The sequence below is a fragment of the Somniosus microcephalus genome, chromosome 4 (assembly GCF_052327205.1).
Source record: "Somniosus microcephalus isolate GS21.2 chromosome 4, FLI_Smic_1.0, whole genome shotgun sequence".
Lineage (NCBI taxonomy): Eukaryota > Metazoa > Chordata > Chondrichthyes > Squaliformes > Somniosidae > Somniosus > Somniosus microcephalus.
This window is the reverse complement of record NC_140990.1, coordinates 35,934,349-35,959,377: the sequence shown is the minus strand read 5'-3', so window position 1 is coordinate 35,959,377 and position 25,029 is coordinate 35,934,349. Positions and strand designations below refer to the sequence as shown.

Genomic DNA, 25,029 nt, shown 5'->3' with positions numbered 1-25,029 from the left:
TCTAGTGGGGGGGAGGTTTCTGGAGAGCAAATAACAGAAATGACAACGGAGAAGGTCATAGACTTAGGTACCAGTGGGGAAATTAAAAAACAGAACGTTTCAGGAAGGGACAGAAGGTATCGAGTAAAAGATAACGTAGTAAAAGGGGAAAAAACAGGAACTAAGTGTCACAAAACATATTTGAAAGTTCTTTATCTGAATGCATGTAGCATTCGTAACAAAATGAATGAGTTAACGGCAAAAATAACTACATATGGTTATGATCTTGTGGCCATTACAGAAACATGGCTGCAGGGTGGCCATGACTGGAAATTAAATATACCAGGTTATTTAACGATCAGGTAGGACAGGCAGGATGGGAGGGGAGGTGGGGTGGCTATGTTAATAAAGGAAGGAATCACTATAATACAGAGTAATGATATTGGGTCAAAGGAGCAGGATAGTGAAACAGTTTGGGTAGAGATAAGGAATAATAAGGGGAAAAAAACACTAGTGGGCGTAGTCTATAGGCCTCCGAACAGTTGCAACTCTGTTGGATGGAGTATTAATTAGGAAATAGTTGAGGCTTGTAATAAGGGAACAGCTATAATTATGGGGGATTTTAACTATCATATTAACTGGACAAATCAAATTGGGCAGAGCAGCCTTGAGGATGAGTTCATTGAGTGTATTAGTGATGGGTTTCTTGAGCAGTATGTAACTGAACCGGCCAGGGGGCAAGCAACCTTAGATTTGGTCCTGTGTAATGAGACAGGATTAATTAAAAATGTCCTAGTAAAGGATCCCCTTGGAATGAGTGACCATAACATGGTTGAATTCCATATTCAAGTAGAGGGTGAGAAGATTGGATCTCAAACAAGCGTGCTGAGCTTGAATAAAGGAGACTATGAAGGTATGAGAGCGGAATTGATTAGAGTGGACTGGGAAAATAGATTGAAGGGTAAGACGGTACATGATCAGTGGTGTACATTTAGGGAGTTATTTTACAACTTCCAAAAATAATATATTCCACTGAGGAAAAAACGGTGTAAAAGTAAAGATAGCCATCCGTGGCTAAGTAAAGTAATTAAGGATAGTATCCGACTAAAAACAAGGGCATATAAGGTAGCCAAATCTAGTGGGAGGATAGAAGATTGGGAAGTCTTTAAAAGACAGCAAAAAATAACTAAAAGATTGATTTAGAAAGGGAAGATAGATTATGAAAGTAAATTAGCAAAAAATATAAAAACGGATAGCAAAAGTTTCTATTGTTATATAAAAAGAAAAAGGGTGGCTAAAGTAAATGTTGGTCCCTTAGAGGATGAGACTGGGAAATTAATGGTGGGAAACATGGAGATGGCAAAAACGCTGAACAAATATTTTGTATCAGTCTTTACGGTAGAGGACACTAAGAATATCCCAACACTGGACAAACAGGGGGCTCTAGGGGGAGAGGAGCTAAATACGATTAAAATCACTAAGGAAGTGGTACTTGGTAAAATAATGGGACTTAAGCCGGATAAATCCCCTGGACCTGATGGCTTACATCCTAGGGTCTTGAGGGAAGTGGCAGTAGGGATTGTGGAGGCATTGGTAATAATTTTCCAAAACTCCCTGGACTCAGCAAAGGTCCCAGCAGATTGGAAAACTGCTAATGTAACACCCTTATTTAAAAAGGGCAGTAGGTAGAAGGCTGGAAACTATAGACCTGTTAGCCTAACATCTGTGGTTGGTAAAATGTTGGAGTCCATTATTAAGGAGATAGTAACGGGACATTTGGATAAACATAATTTAATAGGACAAACTCAGCATGGTTTCATGAAGGGGAAGTCATGTTTGACGAATTTGCTTGAGTTCTTTGAGGAAGTAACATACAGGGTGGATAAAGGGGAACCAGTGGACATAGTGTATTTAGACTTCCAAAAGGCATTTGACAAGGTGCCACATGAAAGATTATTGCTCAAGATAAAAAATCACGGGATTGGGGGTAATATTCTGGCGTGGCTGGAGAATTGGCTCTCTAACAGAAAGCAGAGAGTTGGGATAAATGTTTCATTCTCAGACTGGCAATCAGTAACTAGTGGTGTTCTGCAGGGGTCAGTGCTGGGTCCCCAACTCTTTACAATCTATATTAACGATTTGGAGGACGGGACCGAGTGTGACATATCAAAGTTTGCAGATGATACAAAGATGGGAGGGAAAGTAGTGAGTGAGGAGGACATAAAAAACCTGCAAAGTGACATAGACAGGCTAATTAAGTGGGCAGAGATTTGGCAGATGGAATACAATACTGGAAAGTGTGAGGTTATGCACTTTGGCAGGAAAAATCATGGAGCAAGTTATTATCTTAATGGCAAGAAACTGGAAAGTACTGTAGTACAAAGAGATCTGGGGGTCCTGGTGCACGAAACTCAAAAAGTTAGTATGCAGGTGCAGCAAGTGATCAAGAAGGCCAATGGAATGTTGGCTTTTATTGCTAGGGGGATGGAATATAAAAACAGGGAGGTATTGCTGCTGTTATACAAGGTATTGGTGAAACCGCACCTGGAATATTGCATGCAGTTTTGGTGTCCATACTTAAGAAAAGACATACTTGCTCTTGAGTCAGTACAAAGAAGGTTCACTCGGTTAATCCCGGGGATGAGGGGGTGCTCATATGGGATTCTACTCATTGGAGTTCAGAAGAATGAGAGGCGATCTTATTGAAACATATAAGATTGTGAAGGGGCTTGATCGGGTGGATGCGGTGAGGATGTTCCCAATGATGGGTGAAACTAGAACTAGGGGGCATAATCTTAAAATAAGGGGCTGCTCTTTCAAAACTGAGATGAGGAGAAACGTTTTCACACAGAGGGTGGTAGGTTTGTGGAATTTGCTGCCCCAGAAAGCTGTGGAAGCTACATCATTAAATAAATTTAAAACAGAAATAGATAGTTTCCTAGAAGTAAAGGAAATTAAGGGTTACGGGGAGCGGGCAGGAAATTGGACATGAGTCTAGGTTCGGAATGTTCATGGCCCTGTGGGTAGTGGAGCGGGCCCAGGGGCCGTGTAGCCTGGTTCTGCTCCTACTTCTTGTGTTCTAATTCTGTGTTAGATTTCAGGAGATGGTTTTATTCCTGTTCCTGGCTGGGGTGGAGATCGCCTTTACAGAAGCTAAGTACTGTAGAAAATATAGGGACAGAGTGATCTCCTGGAAGAGTTTCGATCGCCTAGATGGGTCGGCGAGGAATTTCCCAGATTTTTTCTCCCAAATTGGCCATTGGGTTTTTTATCTGGTTTTTCACCTCTCCCGGGAGATCACATGGGTTCGGGTGGGATGGAGCGTGATAGAAGATTTGAGGTTGGGATCAGATCAGCCATGATCTTATTGAATGGTGGAGCAGGCTCAAGGGGCCGATTGGCCTACTCCTGCTCCTATTTCTTATGTTCTTATTATGTTTAATCGTTTTTACCTCCCCCCCCCTCCCCATTGCCCCTTGTTTGTCGAGTGTTGGGATATTTTTAGTGTCCTCTGCTGTAAAGACTGATACAAAATATTTGTTCAGCATTTTTGCCATCTCCATATTCCCCACCACTAATTTCCCGGTCTCGTCCTCTAAGGGACCAGCATTCACTTTAGCCACCCTTTTTCTTTTTATATAACTATAGAAACTCTTGCTATCTGTTTTTATATTTTTTGCTAGTTTATTTTCATAATAATCTATCTTCCCTTTCTTAATTAATCTTTTAGTTATTCTTTGCTGGCTTTTAAATGCTTCCCAACCTTCTATCCTCCCATTAGATTTGGTTACTTTATATGCCCTTGTTTTCAGTCGGATACTATCCTTTATTACTTTACTTAGCCATGGATGGCTGTCTTTTCTTTTACGCCCCTTTTTCCTCAGTGGAATATATTTTTCTTGAAAGTTGTGAAATATCTCCTTGAATGTACACCACTGCTCATGTACCGTCTTACACTTTAATCTATTTTCCCAGTCCACTTTAGTCAACTCTGCTCTCATACCTTCATAGTCTCCTTTATTTAAGCTTAGTACGCTGGTTTGAGATCCATCTCTCTCACCCTCAAACTGAATTTGGAATTCAACCATGTTATGGTCACTCATTCCAAGGGGATCCTTTACTAGGACATTTTTTATTCATCCTGTCTCATTACACAGGACCAGATCTAAGATTGCCTGCCCCCTAGTTGGTTCAGTAACATACTGCTCAAGGAACTCGTCCCTAATGCACTCTATGAACTCTTCCTCAAGGCTGCCCTGCCCAATTTGATTTGTCCAGTCAATATGAAAGTTAAAATCCCCCATGATTATAGCTGTTCCCTTATTACAAGCCCCAACTATTTCCTGATTTATTCTCCGACCAACAGAGTTGCAACTGTTAGGAGGCCTATAGACTATGCCCACAAGTGACTTTTTCCCCTTATTATTCCTTATCTCCACCCAAACTGTTTCACTATCCTGATCCTTTGACCCAATATCATTTCTCACTATTGCAGTGATTCCATCCTTTATTAACATAGCCACCCCACCTCTCTTTCCTTCCTGTCTGTCCTTCCTAATTGTCAAATACCCCTGGATGTTTAGTTCACAGTCATGGTCACCTTGCAGCCATGTTTCTGTAATGGCTACCAGATCATACCCATGTGTAGTTATTTGTACCGTCAACTCGTCTATTTTGTTACAAATGCTGCGTGCATTCAGATAAAAAACTTTCAGATATGTTTTCTGACAATTTATTCCTGCTTTTACCCCCTTTACTACTTTAACTTTATCTTTATACATTCTGTCCCTTCCTGAGGTGCTCTGGTTTTTAATTCCCCCACTGCTGCCTTGCTCTATTGCCTTCTCCACTGACATTTTTATTTTTTGCTCTCATTGAATTCCTCATTGGCGCGCAGCCCCGAAACCCCTCTCAGGAACCGGCACCTCACAACTTCAGCCGTCTCGGGGAAATGCCCTCCGTGCCTTTTAGTTCTGCGCGCAGGGGTTTCCTGTACGGGCTGCTCCTGCACACTCTCCACTTTGTCATCTTCGCCTGCCGTCCGGACATGCCTTGGCGTGCCATTTTGCCATCCGGCGGAGGTGGAGGTCCCCAATGGGGGGCTCTCTATGCGGGAATCCTCCCTTGTTCCATCGGGGACTTGGCCTGGAGGGTGTTGCATGGAGCAGTCCCGTGCAATAAGATTTTCAGTAAGTTCACGGACTCCCAGGCCGTTTGCTATTTTTGCGGCCTAGAGGAGTCCATGTTCCATGCTTATGTGGAATGTGAGAGGTTGCAGCCCCTGTTCCATTATTTGAAGGGGCTGCTCCTCGATTTTTGGCTGCACTTCAGTCCCACGCTTCTGATCTACAGCCACCCAGTGTGGAGGAGAGAGGGCAGGTCGGAGGACCTCCTTGTAGGACTGCTCCTGGGCCTGGCCAATGTGGCCATAAACAGGTGCAGGCAGCGGGCGGCCGAGGGGGTCGTTCGGCCCGATTGCCTGCCTCTCTTCCGCGGCTATGTTCGCGCCCGGGTGGCCCTGGAGATGGAGCACGCGGTGTCTGCCGGCACACTTGAGGCCTTCCGAGACCAGTGGGTGCCACGGGGACTGGAGTGCATCATCACCCCAGCCAATGTGAATTTAATTTAATTTGATAAGTTTTAAAAATTAATCTAGTGTTTTTAAGTTTCTTTACAATCCATTTGTTCGGCTGGGAGAGCGGGAGGCTCCGCTCAGCGATGCAGAGAGCCCTGCAGATGGAGAAGAATGTCAACCAGAGTCTGCTGGATCTCCACAAACTCTCCACTGGGAGCGCCGACCCTCAACTGTGTGAATTCCTGGAGACCCGCTATCTGGATGAACAAGTGAAGATGATCAAGAAGCTTGGAGATCACATCACCAACTTAAAGAGACTGGGACCCCTGCTTTGTAGGCATGAGGGCTTGTGACTTTGTACAAAGAGCCGAGACTTGAGCTCGGTAAATGTCATTAAAAAAAAAATGAACCAAAAAAATAAAATAAACCCCGGGGGGATGGGGGCTGCTCACGCCCCAAGTGCGGCGCCAGGCCCCATTATTAAAACACTCAACATTATCCGCCCGCTGCTTCCCGGTTTCTCCTGATTTGCTCAGCAAAGGGGCCCCGCGCCAAACTCGAACAGACAGGAAGTCAGGGAGCGTCTGTAAATGGAGGAGAAATGGTGACTGGCCAGGGAGCGTCTGTAAATGGTGGAGAAATGGTGACTGGTCAGGGAGCATCTGTAAATGGAGGAGAAATGGTGACTGGTCAAGGAGCGTCTGTAAATGGAGGAGAAATGGTGACTGGTCAGGGAGCGTCTGTAAATGGAAGAGAAATGGTGACTGGTCAGGGAGCAATGACATCATCAGTATTAAAATAGAAAGGGATTGTCATCTTGGATAAAACACGAGATCTGAAATTAGATGGCACTCCAGGTCCAGATGATATCCACCCACGGGTGTTTAAAGAGATGGGACGGTGCTCTGTGAGCCCCTTGCCTGTATCTTCACCAGCTCAATAGAGTCAGGGATTGTTCCCTGAGATTGGAAGGTAGCTCACATCATTCCCATTTTAAAAACAGGGAGAATCAGAGCCAGAGAACTACAGGCCCATCAGTGTGATCTCGATCAGAGGGAAGATGCCTGATGGGATCCTGAGAGATGCAGTTTATGGTCACTGGGACAGGGAAGGATGCATTAGAAATACTCACACAGCTTCTGGAAAAGGTCGCTTCCCACAAACTTGCCTTAGTCGGATGTGGGACTTGCCTGTTTACTCTGCTTGATGGATCAATATAAGATACGGTAGAGGATAGAGAATCTGCTCATCTTAAAGTTGTTGACACTCAACTCTTGGACCTATTAATTAAATAATAAGAGAAGGCGTTAGCTGGAATCTAACACCCCACTTCTCTCTGCTCCTCTACTCCTCTTAAAGTTTTACTATTTAGATTTCTTAATTGAATTGGGATGTGGACATCGCTGGCAAGGCCAGCATTTATTGCCCATCCCCAGTTGCCCTTGAGAAGCTGGTCTTGAGCTGCCTTCTTGAATTGCTACAGTCCGTGTGGTGAAGGTGCTCCCACAGTGCTGTTATAGAGGGAGTTCCAGGATTTGGATCCAGCGACGATGAAGGTACAGCGATATATTTACAAGTCAGGATGGTGTGTGTAACTTGGAGGGGAACTTGCAGGTGGTGGTGTTCCCATGTGCTATTACCCTTGTCCTTCTAGGTGGAAGAGGTCACGGGTTTGGGAGGTGCTGCCAAAGAAGCCTTGGTGTGTTTCTGCAGTGCATCATATAGATGGTACACCCTGCAGCCACGGTACACCGGTGGTGGAGGGAGTGAATGTTTAAGGTGGTGGATGGGGAGCCGATCAAGCGGGCTGCTTTGTCCTGGATGGTGTCGAGCTTCTTGAGTGTTGTTGGAGCTGCACTCATACAGGCAAGTGGAGAGCATTCCATCACACTCCTTACTTGTGCCTTGTAAATGGTGGAAAGGCTTTGGGGAGTCAGGAGATGAGACACTCACCACAGAATACCCAGCCTCTGAACTGCTCTTGTCAACACAGTATTTATGTGGCTGGTCCAGTTAAGTTTCTGGTCAATGGTGACTCCCAGGATGTTGATGGTGGGGGATTCAGTGATGGTAATGCCATTGAATGTCAAGGGTCAGTGGTTAGACTCTCGCTTGTTAGAGATAGTCAATGCCTGGCAATTGTGTGGTGCGAATGTTACTTGCCACTTATCAGCTCAAGCCTGAATGTCATCCAGGTCTTGCTGCATGCGGGCACGGACTACTTCATTATCTGAGGAGTTGTGAATGGAATTGATCACTGTGCGAACATCCCCACTTCTGACCTTATGGTAAGGGAAGGACATTGGTGAAACAGCTGAAGATGGTTAAGCCTAGGACACTGGCCTGAGGAACTCCTGCAGCAATGTCCTGGGGCTGAGATGATTGACCTTCAACAACCACAACCATCTTCCTTTGTGCTCGGTGTGACTCCAGCCAGTGGAGAGTTTTCCCCCCTGATTCCCATTGACTTCAGTTTTACTCAGGTTCATTGATGCCACACTCGATCAAATGCTGCCTTGATGTCAAGGGCAGTCACTCTCCCCTCACCTCTGGAATTCAGCTCTTCTGTCCATGTTTGGACCAAGGCTGTAATGAGGTCTGGAGCCGAGTGGTTGTGGTGGAACCCAAACTGAACATTGGTGAGCAGGTTATTGGTGAGTAAGTGCCGCTTGGTAGCAATGTCGACGACACCTTCCATCACTTTGCTGATGATTGAGAGTAGACTGATGGAGCAGTAATTGGCCGGGTTGGATTTGCCCTGCTTTTTGTGGACAGGACATACCTGGGCAATTTTCCACATTGTCTAAAGTCTCCTCCTTTGTCTCGGTGTCAGTTTTTGACTGATTCCGTTCGAGTGAAGCTCCTTGGAAGGTTTTACTACGTTATAGGCGCTATGTAAATGTAAGTTGTTGTTGCTGTGCTACCATTGGCTTCAGCTTTGCCAGACAGAATCAGCCAGGGCCGGCGGCTGTGCTGCTCCCCATGGTCGAAATGTTGGCAGCTCGCTGTATCGGCTCACAAGCTCAGAATTAGCAATGTACTGGAGGGCAGACAGTGACTGGGGCCGAACCCCACCATCACATAGCACCTTCAGTACAGGCTCACAGCTCAGAATTACCACTTGGTGAGGTACTGGAGGGCAGACAGTGACTGGGGCCGAATCCCACCATCACACAGCACCTTCAGTATAGGCTCACAGCTCAGAATTACCACTCGGTGAGGTACTGAAGGGCAGACAGTGACTGGGGCCGAACCCCACCATCACACAGCACCTTCAGTATAGGCTCACAGCTCAGAATTACCACTTGGTGAGGTACTGGAGGGCAGACAGTGACTGGGGCCGAACCCCACCATCACACAGCACCTTCAGTATAGGCTCACAGCTCAGAATTACCACTTGGTGAGGTACTGGAGGGCAGACAGTGACTGGGGCCGAACCCCAGCATCACACAACACCTTCAGTAAAGGCTCACAGCTCAGAATTACCACTTGGTGAGGTACTGGAGCGCAGACAGTGACTGGGGCCGAACCCCACCATCACACAGCACCTTCAGTACAGGCTCACAGCTCAGAATTACCACTTGGCAAAGCACTAGAGGGCAGACCATGACTGGGGCCAAACTCCACCTTCACACAGCACCTTCAGTATAGGCTCACAGCTCAGAATTACCACTCAGCGAGGTACTGGAGGGCAGACAGTGACTGGGGCCGAACCCCACCATCACACACCACCTTCAGTATAGGCTCACAGCTCAGAATTACCACTTGGTGAGGTACTGGGGGGCAGACAGTGACTGGGGCCGAACCCCACCATCACACACCACCTTCAGTATAGACTCACAGCTCAGAATTACGACTCGGTGAGGTACTGGAGGGCAGACAGTGAATGGGGCCAAACCCCACCATCACACAGCACCTTCGGTATAGGCTCACAGCTCATAATTACCACTTGGTGAGGTACTGGAGGGCGGACAGTGACTGGGGCCGAACCTCACCATCAGGCAGCACCTTCAGGAGTGAAATGGAGGAAAATCCAACCCTGCGATAAATGGGGATTTCAAACAGCGAGGATGAGGCGATGAGAGAGTGTGTGGGACGAGGGTTTTATAGCGTAGGAGGGGCAAGAGAGGAAAGAATGTTCCAGGGAAACGAGTACTGTCTGTTCAGAATTTCTACCCTGTCTGTAACTCGATGTAAAGTTATGAGGACAGGTTGCACAGACTGGGCTTGTATCCCTTGAATATAGAAGATTACAGGGTGATCTGATTGAGGTGTTTAAGATGATTATAGGAGTTGACAGGGTAGATAGAGAGAAATGGTTTCCTCTGATGGGAGAGTCCACAACAAGGGGACGCAGCCATCCAATTAGAGCTCGGTCATTCAGGGATGATTTTCAGGAAGCACATCTTCACACAAAGGGTGTTGGAAATCTGGAACTCTCTGCCCCAAAAAACTGTCCAGGCTGAGGGTCAATTGAAAATTTCAAAACTGAATGTGCTACATTTTTGTTAAGCAAAAGTACTAAAGGTTACAGAACAAAGGCAGGTAAATGGAGTTAAGATACAGACCAGCTATGATCTAATAGAATGGCGGAACAGGCTTGAGGGGCTGAATGGCCTAATACTGTTCCTATGCTGCTAAATACAGTGATGACATTTGTAAACTCCATTTACAGGGTGTTAGAAGGGGAGGATTTGCAGACAGGAAACTCAAACCAAACATCACATCAAGTTCTGACAGAGTCATTCCATTCATCAGGACCTGAATATCATCGGCCTTTGAATGTGGAAGGAGAAATGTTTGACTGTTCTGTCTGTGGGAAAAGATTTCAAACATCAGTGTGACTGGAAAAGCACTGAGACACACACGCACGAGTGAGAGTGTTCCACAGTGCACTGACTGTGGAAAGAGCTTTAACCAGTTACACAGCCTGAAAAAACATCGCACCATTCACAGCGGGGAGAAACTATACACGTGTTCTGTGTGTGGATGAGGCTTAAACTGATCGTCCAACCTGGAGAGACACAAGGACACCCGCACCATGGAGAAACCCTGGAAATGCGGGGACTGTGGGAAGGGATTCAATTACCCATACCAGCTGGAAACCCATCAACACACTCACACCGGGGAGAGACTGTTCATCTGCTCCGTGTGTGGGAAAGGATTCACTGTGTCATCCCACCTGGTGAAACACCAGCAAGTTCACACTGGGGCGGGCCTGTTCACCTGCTCCTTGTGTGGGAAGGGATTCACTCAGTCATCTAACCTGCTGAAACACCAGCGAGTTCACAAGTGACTGCAAGGGTTGGATTCTGCTGTTATTGCTGCTGTTAATCACATCCAGGACTGAACCATGTTAATTGTGACAGTTGGGTTTTGTTTCTGCTGATGTTAATGACCCCAATAACTGGGTTGGGGTTTATTATTCTGGATATATGTCAAATAAGCCAGCTTTGTTTCATAACACATTGTAGATTTTTGTCTTTCCCACCTGAGTGTTTAGCATCACCTGGCTGGAGCTCAAAAAGGACAATCTGGGGGAGGATCGTACGGCGGGAACAGAACTCTAGCCTGGACACAGTCCTTCAGGGCCACACTGAGAGGGGCAAACGGCACTTTGGTCTTTCTCACCTCTCTTCACTGACAGCAAAGTCCCCATGCGGGTTAATATTGAGGCCTGTAAGAAATGTGTCCCAGCCACTCTCTGCCATGGTTCAGAGCTCCTAGGCATGGAACAGAAGGCTCCTTTACAACTGTGTTTAGAGTCAGGAAGAACAACGGTGAATGCTGGAAACATGCTGTCAAATCTGAGATTGGTGTCAAACTGCGATTTGTTCCTGACTGAAAGTGAAATGGCAGGTTTAACTTTCCAGTCTAAAAATGACCGTGGTAATTATTCTCTGTAGATTTAACGTGTTTGTGTGACAGTCCTGAGTCTACCATTTTAAGGCAGGCATTAACCCATTTAAAATACACCCTTTGAAAATAAGTTGGTGAAAGTCTGAATGAAAATAGCAGACGGATGATTTCACAGGAGCCTGTTAACTGCTGGTACAATTATACAACAGACATTTGATCTCCAGATAAAGAAGGACCTGCAGCGTGTTTCCAGGAATTCCCTGTTTTATTGATGTGTGTGTGTTGGACACCAGGATAACTAAAAATACACGACCCGGAACATCCATGGAGGTGCGATCCCGACAGTTACTCTGGGATCACTCCCGCTGTGGAACTCCACCACTGACCCTGCTGAAGGTTGTAGGCTCAGGGAGTGGGGCCTCCAGGAGTGGACGGTAAGAAAGCTGGGCTTCAGTATCTTGACAAATATATGCTGAGGAACCAGATGAATCCTTACTGAGGAACCGTCTGGGGTTTTACCGGCCAGCGTAGGTCTCGGGGTGAATGATGCCTGACTCCCCGAACTGTCTTACATTAAAGCCACAACAGAAAGGTCCAGTTTTCTCCTGGAGTTTGAGAGAAATCAGGTTTAAAAATGATGCAGAGTTCCAGCCAATGAGGGAGCTCCGGGCTGAGCTCCACCCACTGGGTGCCGCAAGCTCCGCCCCTCACACACTCCGATTGGTTGAAGGACCAACCGCCCGCTCGGTCCTCCAGCCCCAGCCCGCTCTTCCTATTGGCCCGGAGCTCCCGTCAATCACCCGGGCAGTGTGAGCTGAGCATGCGCGGCCCTTGGCAGCAGCCGCTGACACATCAGGTGAGAGAACTCAGGGAGCGGGTCCATGAACCCCAGGGGGACGCGGGCTGCTCACACCCCGAGCTCAGGGAGCGTGTTCATGAACCCCGGGGGGACGCGGGACGCTCACACCCCGAGCTCAGAGAGCGTGTTCATGAACCCCGGGGGGACGCGGGCCGCTCACACCCCGAGCTCAAGGAGCGGGTTCATGAACCCCGGGGGGACGCGGGCTGCTCACACCCCGAGTGCGGCCCCTGGCCCCATTATTAAAACACTCAACATTATCCGCTTCACACACACCCGGGTGGGCCTCAGGCCCCGAACAAGAGCCTCCAGGCCGGGCATTTGCCCCGAGCGGGGCGGCAGCTGCAGAGCTTTCTCCCGGTGACAGGCCCAGGGTAACGGCCGCCATCTTGAGAAGCTCAGGGGGGCAGCAGGGCGAATGCGTGGCCCCCTTGGCCAGGAACCAGGAGGAGAGAATCTTGTCAATTTCTATCCTGGACTCACAGTGATGGCTTTTGTAAACTCCTTTTACAGGCTGTGAGAAGGGCAGCATTTACACACCGCAAACTCAGACCAACAACAATAACTTACCTTTATATAGCACCTTTAAAACGTCACAGTATTGCAGTCAGACAATAATTGACACACATACTTTGTTTGTGGTCCAGTGCACTGACACAAGGTTCCTTCACAACTGTAACAATTTTATTATGGTTGCTGTGAAGGCTGCGCTAACTCTGCTCATACACCTGGTCTCCAAAGGAGGCAAAACAGGACTGACGTAATAAAACTCACTACGCACTTGGTTTGAGTATAAAGCAAGGCTTTAATCAACCTGTTTCAAAACATGGAGGTCTAGTTGTACTTCACTAGATCCTGTCTTACAAAATGTCCCAGGGCAAGCTGGGCCCATGCCCGACTATTTATACTCCTTGGACAGCGCCACCAGCTGGCCGTCCAGTGTTATTTCATGAGTAGTTTCTTTATGTTGATGATATTTATACAAGGACTAATGCTGCGGAGCTCAGCTCTCCATGTCTCTCCAGTGGCTGAAGGGTATGTAACCCTGTCAGGGGCGCCCCTGCCACAGGACTCAATATCCACCCCCGCCACCACTGGTGCACTGTGTCTGCAGTATGTACGGTCTACAAGATGACCACGGTCAGGCCATGTGGAGTCAAAGGTCAGGTAACAGAATGGATGGAAAGATCGCAACAAACTTCCCTTATCTCCAACCCTCTGATTTCTGTTTTGTAGCCAGCTTTCCATCCATTCTGCTGCCTGGCCCTTCACTCCACACGGCCTGACCTTGGTCATCTTGTCGATCTTACAAACTGTTTATGGATAGCAAGCTGGTTACAAAACAGAAAACAGAGAGTAGGGGCTGGGAGTAGCTACTCAGACTGGCAAAAGGTGGGAAGTGGTGTTCCACAGGGATCAGTGCTGGGATCACTGTTGTTCACCATTTTCAGAAATGATTTGGACTCGGGAATCAGAAGTACAATTTTAAAATCTGTCGATGACACCAAATTGGGAGGTAGAGTTAATATTGAGGAAGACAAAATGCAAGAAGACATTAATAAATTTCAGAATGGGCGTGTAATTGGCAAATTAATTTCACTATAGATCAGTGTGAGGTGGTGTGTTTTGGTGGGAAGAATAAGGAGGCCACTCACTACTTGGACAAGGGGGTGAAATTGGGTTGCTTTGTGCCTCCCGCGATATTCAGCAGGAGGTAAGCGGCGGCGGTAGCTGTAGCGCCCCGCTGCACTGCACCGCCGGCAATGACGTCATCGGCGTGCGCAGCACCCCGGCTGCAACCTTGGGTTGCGACCCCTGACCTATCGCCGGACGATATGTCCGACAGGGTCAGGGGTTGTTCCTGCAGCCGTGGCGACACCACTTAAAGGGCAGGTGTCGGGCGGCATCTTTTTATTTTGGCCGACTGCCAGCACCTGCCCCCTTCCCCTTTCTTCTTCGGGCTGCCGACCACGATCGCTCAGCCCGGCGCTCCTCTTGATCCGACATCCCGTTCCCTGGTGGTCCAGCAGGGCCCCAGTGTGCGCAGTGCTAGGCCCCTCCCCTTTAATCAGGGAGGGAGGTCTGCTATGACACGGTGCTATGTGCCAACGGGCGTGGCGCTGTTGCAGGAAGCGCCATGAAATTCACTGGTAGCGCCCCAAGAGTGATGGGAGCATTTCCTGTAGCACCTCGCCTCCTGCCTGGGGCACTACCACTGAATTTAATGCGCAGGGGTGCTAACTTTTTCGGGGCTAAAATTAGCCCCGGCAATGTTAGCGACACAAAGGGGGCGCCACCGAATTTGTTCCCCTAAGAGCCTAAATGTGCTGGAGGAGCAGAGGGATCCGGGGATACAGATACACTAATCACTAAAAGTAGCGATGCAGGTTAATAAGGCCATTAAAAAAAAAACACTGGGGTACATTCCTAAAGGAGTCTTCTGTTCCATGCCTAGGAGCTCTAAACCATGGCAGAGAGCGGCTGGGACACGTTTCTCACAGGCCTCGAGATTAACCCGCATGGAGGCTTTGCTGTTAGTGAAGAGAGACGAGAAAGACCAAAGTGCCGTTTGCCCCTCTCAGTGTGGCCCTGAAGGACTGTGTCCAGGCTGGAGTTCTGTTCCCCACGTATGATCCTCCCCCAGATTGTCCTTTCTGAGCTCCAGCCAGGTGATGCTAAACACTCAGGTGGGAAAGACAAAAATCTACAACAATGTGTTTAACACAAAGCTGGTTTATTTGACATCTATCCAGAATATTAAACTCCAGCTCAGTTACAGGAGTTAACAACATCAGCAGAAACAAATGCCAACTGTCAGAATGAACACGGTTCAGTCCTGGATGTGAGTAACAGCAGCAATAACAGCAGAATTCAACCCCTGCAATCACTTGTGAACTTGCTGGTGTCTCAGCAGGCTGGATGAACGAGTGAATCCCTTCCCACACTCAGAGCAGGTGAACGGCCTCTCCCCAGTGTGAACTTGCTGGTGTCTCAGTAGGGTGGATGACTGAGTGAATCCCTTCCCACACACGGAGCAGGTGAATGGCCTCTCCCCAGTGTGAGTGCGCTGGTGTTTCAGCAGGGTGGATGACTGAGTGAATCCCTTCCCACATACGGAGCAGGTGAATGGCCTCTCCCCAGTGTGAACGCGCTGGTGTTTCAGCAGGGTGGATGAATCAGTGAATCGCTTCCCACACTCAAAGCAGGTGAATGGCCTCTCCCCAGTGTGAGTGCGCTGGTGTACAGTGAGATCAGATGACTGCCTGAACCCAGTCCCGCAGTGAGAGCACCTGAACGGTCTCTCATCAGTGTGAACAAGTTGATGGTACGTCAGTTCCCCAGAACTTTTATAGCACTTCCCACAGTCGGGGCATTTAAAAGGTCTCTCATCAGAGTGAGCACGCTGGTGATTCAGCAGGTGGGATGACTGAGTGAATCCCTTCCCATACTCAGGGCAGGTGAACAGCCTCTCCCCAGTGTGAACATGCTGTTGTCTCAGTAGGTGGAATGAATTAGTGAATCCCTTCCCACACTCAGAGCAGGTGAACGGCCTCTCCCTGGTGTGACTGCACTTGTGTGTCGATAGGCCAGAGGATCGGCTGAAGCCTTGTCCACACACAGAACACATGTACGGTTTCTCCCCGCTGTGAACGGTGCATTTTGTTTCCATGTTCAGAGGTCAATGATATTCAGATCCGTGAATCGAGTGACTGTCAGATCTTGACGTGATGTGTGGTTTGAGTTTCCCATCTGCAAATCCTCCCCTTCTAATACCCTGTAAAATTAATTTAAAACAGGGAGCGTGAGAGAGAACCCACAAAAAGAGGCAGGTTGTGAAATTGAGCTCAATGAATCTGGTCATTTGTGGGGCCGGCACTAGAAAAAAGTGACCATGAAAGCTGCTGGATTGTCATAAAAACCCAACTGGTTCACTGATGTCCTTCAAGGAAGGGAATCCGCCTCCTGGTCTGGGCCTACACACGACTCTGGCCTCTATGGGAGGAGAAAGAGAGAGGTGGGCGTGGGAGTGGGAGGGGGAGGGGGCGAAGGAAAGGAACTTTATACATCTGCAACTCGTCCAGAACTTTGACAGAACCTCAAAACCCGCAACCTCCACCACCTAGAAGGACAAGGGCAGCTGTTGCATGGGAGCACCATCATCTCCAAGTTCCCCTCCAAGTCACACACCATCCTGACTTAGACATATTCATCGTTGCTGGGTCAAAATCCTGGAACTCCTTACTGAACAACATCATGGGAATAATTTCACCACACGGACTGCAGGAGTTCAAGAAGGCGACTCACCACCACCTTCTCAACGGGCAACTGGGGATTGGCAATATTTGCTGCCCTTGCTAGTGAAGCCCAGATCCCAAGAATGAATTAAAACAAATCTGAATATGTAAACTGGATTAAAAGCCTGCACAGAAATACTTGTTCCTAAAACAATACTCTTTTACATTGTGCGGACAGTGTCTGTTTAACAACCTAATCTCCCCCAGAATCCACCTCCCTTGACAGTCTCACATTGGAAATGGTTGGGTCCTCCTGGGCTCAGAAGTACTGGGGGTTAAACCCAGCAGCTTCTCCTCCATCGCCACTCCAGCTCAAACTGAAGCAACAAAAAGACCTACACAGGCGGCCAGGGACCTACCTTCCATCAGCCTGCAATAAAACTAAAAGGTACACAGTGGTGTTCCCCAGGGGTCGGTACGAGGACCACTGCTTTTCTTGATATATATTAATGATTTGAACTTGGGTGTACAGGACACAATTTCAGAATTTGCAGCTGACACAAAACTTGGAAGTATAGTGAACAGTGAGGAGGATAGTGATAGAAACATAGAAGATAGGAGCAGGAGTAGGCCATTCAGCCCCTCGAGCCTGCTCCACCATTCAATGAGATCATGGCTGATCATCCAAATTCAGTACCCTGTTCCTGCCTTCTCCCCATATCCCTTGATCCCTTTAGCCTTAAGAAATATATCCAACTCTTTTTTGAATATATTTAATGAACTGGCCTCCACCACCCTTTGTGGTAGAGAATTCCACAGGTTCAACACTCTCTGGGTGAAGAAATTCCTCCTCATTTCAGTCCTAAATGGCTTACCCCTTATCCTTAGACTATGACCCCTGGTTCTGGACTCCCTGGCCATCATAAACATCCTTCCTGCATCTAATCTGTCCAGGCCTGACAGAATTTTATAGGTTTCGATGAGATCCCCTCTCAATCTTCTAAACTCCAGTGAGTATAAGCCCAATCAACACAATCTCTCCTCATACGTCATTCCTGCCATCCCAGGTATCAGCCTGGTGAATCTTCGCTGCACTCCGTCCATGGCAAGAACGTCCTTCCTCAGGTAAGGCGACCAAAACTGCACACAATACTCAAGGTGTGGTCTCACCAAGGCCCTGTACAACTGTAGCAAGACATCCTTGTTCCTGTGCTCGAACCCTCTTGCTACGAAGGCCAACATACCATTTGCCTTCTTAACCGCCTGCTGCACCTGCATGCTTACCTTCAGCGACTGCTGCACAAGAACACCCAGGTCTCTTTGCACTTCCCCTTCTCCCAATCTATTGCCATTCAAATAATAATCTGCCTTCCTGTTTTTGCCACCAATGTGGATAACCTCACATTTATCCACATTATAGTGCATTTGCCATGTTTCTGCCCAATCACCCAACCTGTCCAAATCGTACTGGAGTTTCACGACATCCTCCTCACAGCTTACCCTCCCACCCAGCTTTGTATCGTCTGCAAATTTGGAGATATTACATCCAATTCACTCGTCCAGATCATTAATATATATTGTGAACAGCTGGGGTCCTAGGACCGATCCTTGCGGTACCTCACTAGTCACTGCCTGCCACTCGGAAAATGACCCGTTTATTCCAACTCTTTGCTTTCTGTCCGCCAACCAGTTCTCTATCCAAGTCAATACCTTGCCCCCAATCCCATGTGCCTTAATTTTGCACACTAATCTCTTATGTCGGACCTTATCGAAAGCCTTCTGAAAGTCCAAATACACCACATCCACTGGTTCTCCCTTATCTATTTTACCAGTTACATCCTCAAAAAATTCCAGTAGATTAGTCAAGCATGATTTACCTTTTGTAAATCCATGTTGACTTTGTCCGATCCTGTCACTGCTTACCAAGTGCTCTGCTATTACATCTTTTATAATAGATTCTAGCATTTTCCCCACTACCGATGTCAGGCTTACCAGTCTATAATTCCCCGCTTTTTCTCTACCACCTTTTTTGAACAGTGGAGTAACATTAGCTACCCTCCAATCCATGGGTACTGTTCCAGAGTCTATTGAGTTCTGGAAGATGACCAGCAATGCATCTACTATTTCTAGGGCCACTTCCTTAAGTACCCTGGGATGTAGATTATCAGGCCCTGGGGATTTATCGGCCTTCAGTCCCATCAATTTTCCTAACACCATTTCCCTACAAATACTGATTTCTTTCAGTTCCACCCTTTCATCAGACCCTATGTTCCCCGGCATCTCTGGGAGGTTATTTGTGTCCTCCTTTGTGGAGGCAGAACCAAAGTATGAATTTAGTTGGTCCGCCATTTCTTTGTTCCCCATTATAAATTCCCCTGATTCTGACTGCAAGGGACCTACGCTTGACTTCACCAATCTTTTTCTCTTCACATATCTATAAAAGCTTTTACAGTCAGTTTTTATGTTCCCTGCAAGCTTACTCTCATATTCTATTTTCCCTTTCTTAATTAATCCCTTTGTCCTCCTTTGTTGAATCCTAAACTGCTCCCAATCCTCAGGATTATTGCTTTTTCTGGCCACTTTATATGTCCTCTCCTTGGATCTTATGCTATCCCTAATTTCCCTGGTAAGCCACGGTTGAGTCACCTTTTTTGTTTTATTTTTATGCCAAACAGGGATGAACAAATTCTGTAGCTCATCCATTCGGTCTTTGAATGTTTGTCATTGCCTATCCACCGTCAACCCTTTGAGTGCCATTCCCCAATCAATCCTACCCAACTCGCTCCTCAGACCATCATAGTTTCCTTTATTTAAATTGAGGACCCTAGTCTCTGATTCAACTACTTCATTCTCCATCTTAATGAAGAATTCGATCATATTATGATCACTCCGACCCAAGGGGCCTCGTACAACAAGATTGCTAATTAATCCTTTCTTGTTACATAATACCCAGTCTAAGATGGCCTGACCTCTGGTTGGCTCCTCGACATATTGGTCCAGGAAACCATCCCATAAACACTCCAGGAATTCCTCCTCCACAGTATTGTTACTAATTTGGTTGGCCCAATCTATATGTAGATTAAAGTCACCCATGATGACTGCTGTGCCCTTATTGTACGCTTCTTTAATTTCCCTTTTCATGCCATCCCCAACCTCTGCCTTACTGTTGGGAGGTCTATATACCTCTCCCACTAATGTTTTTTTCCCCTTAGTATTTCTCAATTCTACCCATACAGATTCCACATCATCAGAGCTAATATCCTTCATTACAATTGTATTAATCCCTTCTTTAACCAGTAATGCTACCCCACCTCCCTTTCCTCTTTGCCTATCTTTCCTGAATATCGAATACCCCTGGATATTGAGTTCCCAGTCTTGGCCATCCTTGAGCCACTTTTCCGTAATCCCAACCAAATCATATTCGTTTACCTCTATTTGCGCAGCCAATTCATCCACCTCATTACAAATGCTCCTCGCATTAAGACACAAAGCCTTCAGGCTTGTTTTTTTAATGCTCTTAGACCTATTAGAATTATTATTTACTGTGGCCACGTTTGATTTAAACCATTGATTTCTCTGACTGCCACTTTTGTTTTTCTCCTTCCTATCTTTTGCTTTCATCCCTGTTTCCCTTTCCTCTGTCTCCCTGCTCAGGTTCCCAACCCCCTGCCATTTTAGTTTAAACCCCCCCGAACAGTGCTAGCAAACCTCCCTGCAAGGATATTTGTCCCGCTCTGGTTCAGGTGCAACCCGTCCGACTTGTACAATCCCACCTTCCCCAGAAGCAGGCCCAGTGATCCAGGAAACTAAAGCCCTGGACCAACTCCTTAGCCACGCATTCATCTGCTGTATCCTCCTAGACTTCAAGAGGACATAGACAGGCTGGTGGAATGGGCGGACACATGGCAGATAAAATTTAACGCAGAAAAGTGTGAAGTCATACATTTTGGTAGGAAGAACGAGGAGAGGCAATATAAACTAAAGGGTACAATTCTAAAGTGGGTGCATGAACAGAGAGACCTGGGGGTTTGTGTGCACAAATCATTGAAGGTGGCAGGGCAGGTTGAGAAAGCGGATAAAAATGCATACGGGGCCCTGGGCTTTATAAATAGAGGCACAGAGTCCAAAAGCAAGGAAGTTATGATGAACCTTTATAAAACACTGGTTCGGCCTCAACTGGGGTATTCTGTCCAAATCTGGGCACCGCACTTTATGAAGGATGTCAAGGCCTTAGAGAGGGTGCAGAAAAGATTTACAAGAATGGTTCCAGGGATAAGGGATGAGGGACTTCAGTTGCGTGGATAGACTGGAGAAGCTGGGGTGGTTCTCCTTAGAGCAGAGAAGGTTGAGAGGAGATCTGATAGAGGTGTTCAAAATCATGAGGGTTCTGGACAGAGTAGATAGAGAGAAACTGTTCCCATTGGCGGAAGGGTCGAGAACCAGAGGACACAGATTTAAGGGGATTGGCAGAAGAACCAAATGCGACATGAGGAAAAACTTTTTTACTCAGTGAGTGGTTAGGATCTGGAATGCACTGCCTGAAAGGGTGGTGGAGGCAGATTCAATCACGGCTTTCAAAAGGGAATTGGATAAGTACCTGAAGTAAAGAAATGTGCAGGGTTACGGGGAAAGGGCGGGGAGTGGGACTAGCTGAAGTGATCTTGCAGAGAGACGGCATGGGCTCGACGGGCCGAATGGCCTCCTTCTGTGCTGTAACCATTCTATGATTCTATAAAATATTAGAAAGTTTGTGCCACAGAAGCACGGGGTTTATCTACTTTTATTGATGAATTTAAAAAGTCTCTATTAAAACCTGAGCCACTGTGTTGTGAGACAAAGAGCCTTGTGTCCAATAAAGGGAGTAAAGGCCCACAGCCTCCCCTGGCCCTGAACAAGGGACTGGAGAAACTCGCTGCCCTGCAGATCAGACAATCAGCCGGCGCTAGTCCCGCCCCTCGGGCTCCCCGATTGGTTGGAAGACACGCCGCCGGCTGTCTCCTCCAGCCCCGCCCCGCTCGCTCCCTATTGGTCGGAAGCTACCGTCAATCAGGCCGTGGGCCCGGGTCACGTATCCCCGAGGAGATCACGTGAGCCATCCAACTGACGCCGGTCGGTCCGGGGCCTCGCGGACTCTGAGGTTTTTCTGTTTCACTTTATTCTCTCCCGATCCACCCCGACCCCGACCCCGCGCGATTCTCCACCCAATCGGAGCGGAGAAAACTCACTTTGCGTCACCGATCGCGACACTGTAACCGACACCAAGGCCTTTCCCGGAATGCCCCGCGCCGAGAGGATCCGAGTGCGCAGGCGCAGCTCCTGGAGGGGGTTGGTCTCCTCTGGGCATGCGCGGTTATTACCCTTGGTGACCGGGAGGGGTCGCTGTGCCGGACTCGACCCAAACCGCCGACCCGCTTGCGCATGCGCGAACTCTCGGCTGTCAATCAACCATCAGCCAGAAGAGGTCGCTGGTGAGACCACTGAAGAAAGAAAGACTTGTATTTCTATAGCGCCTTTCACCACCACCGGACGACCCAAAGCGCTTTACAGCCAATGAAGTACTTTTGAAGTGTAGTCACTGTTGCAATGTAGGAAACGCGGCAGTCAATTAGCGCACAGCAAGTTCCCACAAACAGCAATGTGATAATGACCAGATAATCTATCATTTTGTTACATTGATTGAGGGATAAACATTGACTAGGAGACTGGGGATAACTCCCCTGCTCTTTCCCACATTACAACAGTGACTACACTCCAAAAGTACTTCATTTGCCGTAAAGCACTTCAAGACGTCTGGTGGTCATGAAAGGCACTATATAAATGCAAGCCTATCTTTCTCGAAATAGTGCCATGGGACCTTTTACATCCACCTGAGAGAGCAGACAGGGCCTCAGTTTAACATATCCAAAAATCAGCACCTCCAACAGTGCCGCACTCCCTCAGCACTGCACTGGAGTGTCAGCCTAGATTTTGGTGTTCAAGTCTCTGGGCTGGGACTTGAACCCACAATTTTCTGACTCAGAGGCAAGAGTGCTACCAACTGAGCCACTGGCTGACACTAAAGAACAAGCAGTTCTGACGACAGGTCATCGACCTGAAACGTTAACTCTGTTTCTCCCTCCACAGATGCTGCCTGACCTGCTGAGTATTTCCAGCAGTTTCTGTTTTTATTAAAGAAACGAGGGAGTGATTGCTGACAGGAAGAATGTTGGGTCGTCCTGCGCATGCGCACCTCACTGGCGGCTGAAGCGAAACACCGACTCGCCCCCACCTGAGCTGCGCACGCTTACCAAATGTTGCAGCTCCGCATGCGCGCCCGATGTCCCAACCACGGGGTTTTGTGCGCTGAGCATGCGCCTTGCGGACCGATCGGGATGGGCGATTGTGGAGCAGGAGGGAGAGCGCGGGGGCCATGAGGCGCATGCGCGGGACTCAGTGTCAACAGAGCGCTTTCTGGAGCGCGGGGGCTTGTGGGTATTACAGCTGCCATTAATGCTGATCCTTTCAACCAACCTGTGCAGCAGCTGGGGCCTGAAAATCAGCTTCACTGTCCCAAGGGTCAGAAAGGGGAAAACTAAACAACAGTTTGCCTCTGATCCTTTTCTGAACTCATTTTACAGGGTTATAGAAGTGAACAGTTACAGGCGGGAAGCTCAGACCAAACATCACGTCAAGATCTGACAGAGTCGCTGGATTCATCAGGACCTGAATATCATCGGCCTTTGCACATGGAAGGAGAAAGCAGCGATCGCAGCGATGACAAACTGCACACGTGTTCGATGTGTGGGCGCGGATTCAACCGATTACCTGACCTGGCGAGACACATGCACCGTCACACCGGGGAGAAACCGGGTAAAGGTGGGGACGGTTGGAAGGGATTCAGTTCCCCGTCTGCAATAGAAGTTCAACGGCGCAGTCATACCAGGGACAATCCGTTCACCTGCTCCGTGTGCGGAAAGGGATTTGTTTCTTCATCCCACCTGCAAACACACCAGCGAGTTCACACTGACGAGAGACCATTTCAGTGTCCTAACTGTGGGAAGAACTTTAAAAGCTCCGGGGATCTGAAGCAACACCAGCGAGCTCACACTGATGAGAGACCATTTCAATGTTCTGACTGTGGTAAGAGCTTTAAAAGCACTGGGGATCTGAAGGAACACCAGCTTGTTCACACTAATGAGAGACCATTTCAGTGTTCTGACTGTAAGAAGAGCTTTAAAAGCCCTGGGCATCTGAAGCAACACCAGTTAGCTCACACTGATGAGAGACCATTTCAATGTTCTGACTGTGGGAAGAGCTTTAAAAGCGCCGGGGATCTGAAGGAACACCAGCTTGTTCACACTGATGAGAGACCATTTCAGTGTCCTGACTGTGGGAAGAGCTTTAAAAGCCCCGGGGAACTGAAGCGACACCAGATTGTTCACACTGATGAGAGACCATTTCAATGTTCTGACTGTGGGAAGAGCTTTAAAAGCGCCCAGTATCTGAAGGGACACCAGCTTGTTCACACTGGGGAGAGACCATTTCAGTGCTCTGACTGTGGGAAGAGCTTTAAAAGCCCCGGGGAACTGAAGGGACACCAGCTTGTTCACACTGGGGAGAGACCATTTCAGTGTTCTGACTGTGGGAAGAGCTTTAAAAGCCCCTGGGATCTGAAGCAACACCAGCTTGTCCACACTGATGAGAGGCCGTTTAAATGTTCTGACTGTGGGAAGAGCTTTAAAAGCCCCCAGTATCTGAAGCAACACCAGCGAGCTCACACTGATGAGAGGCCGTTTAAATGTACTGACTGTGGGATGAGCTTTAAAAGCTCCGGGGATCTGAAGCAACACCAGCTTGTTCACACTGACGAGAGACCCTTTAAATGTTCTGAGTGTGGGAAGAGTTTTAAAAGCCCCCGGGAGCTCAAGCAACACCAACACCTCCACACTGGGGAGAGGATATTCATCTGCTTTGAATGTGGGAAGGGATTCACTGAATCATCCAAACTGCAGACACACCAGCTTGTTCACACTGGAGAGAACCCCTTTAAATGTTCTGCCTGTGGGAATAGCTTTAAAAGCGCCGGGGAGCTGAAGAGACACCAACGAGTTCACACTGGTGAGAGACCGTTCACCTGCTTCATGTGTGGGAAGGGATTCACTGAATCATCCCACCTGCTGGCACATCAGCTTGTTCACACTGGAGAGAACCCCTTTAAATGTTCTGACTGTGGAAAGATCTTTAAAAGCTCCAGGAATCTGAAGAAACACCAAAACCTACACACTGGGAAGAGACCGTTCACCTGCTCCATGTGTGGGAAGGGATTCGCTCGGTCCTCCAACCTGCTGGCACATCAGCTTGTTCACACTGACGAGAGACCCTTTAACTGTCCTGACTGTGGGAAGAGCTTTAAAAGCTCCGGGGAGCTGAAGAGACACCGGCAAGTTCACACTGGTGAGAGACCGTTCACCTGCTTCGTGTGTGGGAAGGGATTCACTGAGTCATCCCACCTGCTGGAACATCAGCGAGTTCACACTAGAGAG

At 47.9% G+C, this 25,029-nt stretch overlaps 1 protein-coding gene across 1 annotated transcript; it reads right to left on the bottom strand.

The window, feature by feature from the left end:
• Positions 1 to 15,055: 15,055 nt before the first annotated feature.
• Positions 15,056 to 21,807, bottom strand: LOC147118624 (uncharacterized). The gene is made up of 2 exons (XM_085984507.1): positions 21,733 to 21,807; positions 15,056 to 16,047 (listed from the first exon to the last, which is right to left on the bottom strand). Exon 2 carries the CDS (start codon positions 15,940 to 15,942, stop codon positions 15,157 to 15,159), a length of 786 nt encoding a protein of 261 aa, XP_085840633.1. The 5' UTR covers positions 15,943 to 16,047; positions 21,733 to 21,807; the 3' UTR covers positions 15,056 to 15,156.
• Between the last annotated feature and the right edge of the window lie 3,222 nt (positions 21,808 to 25,029).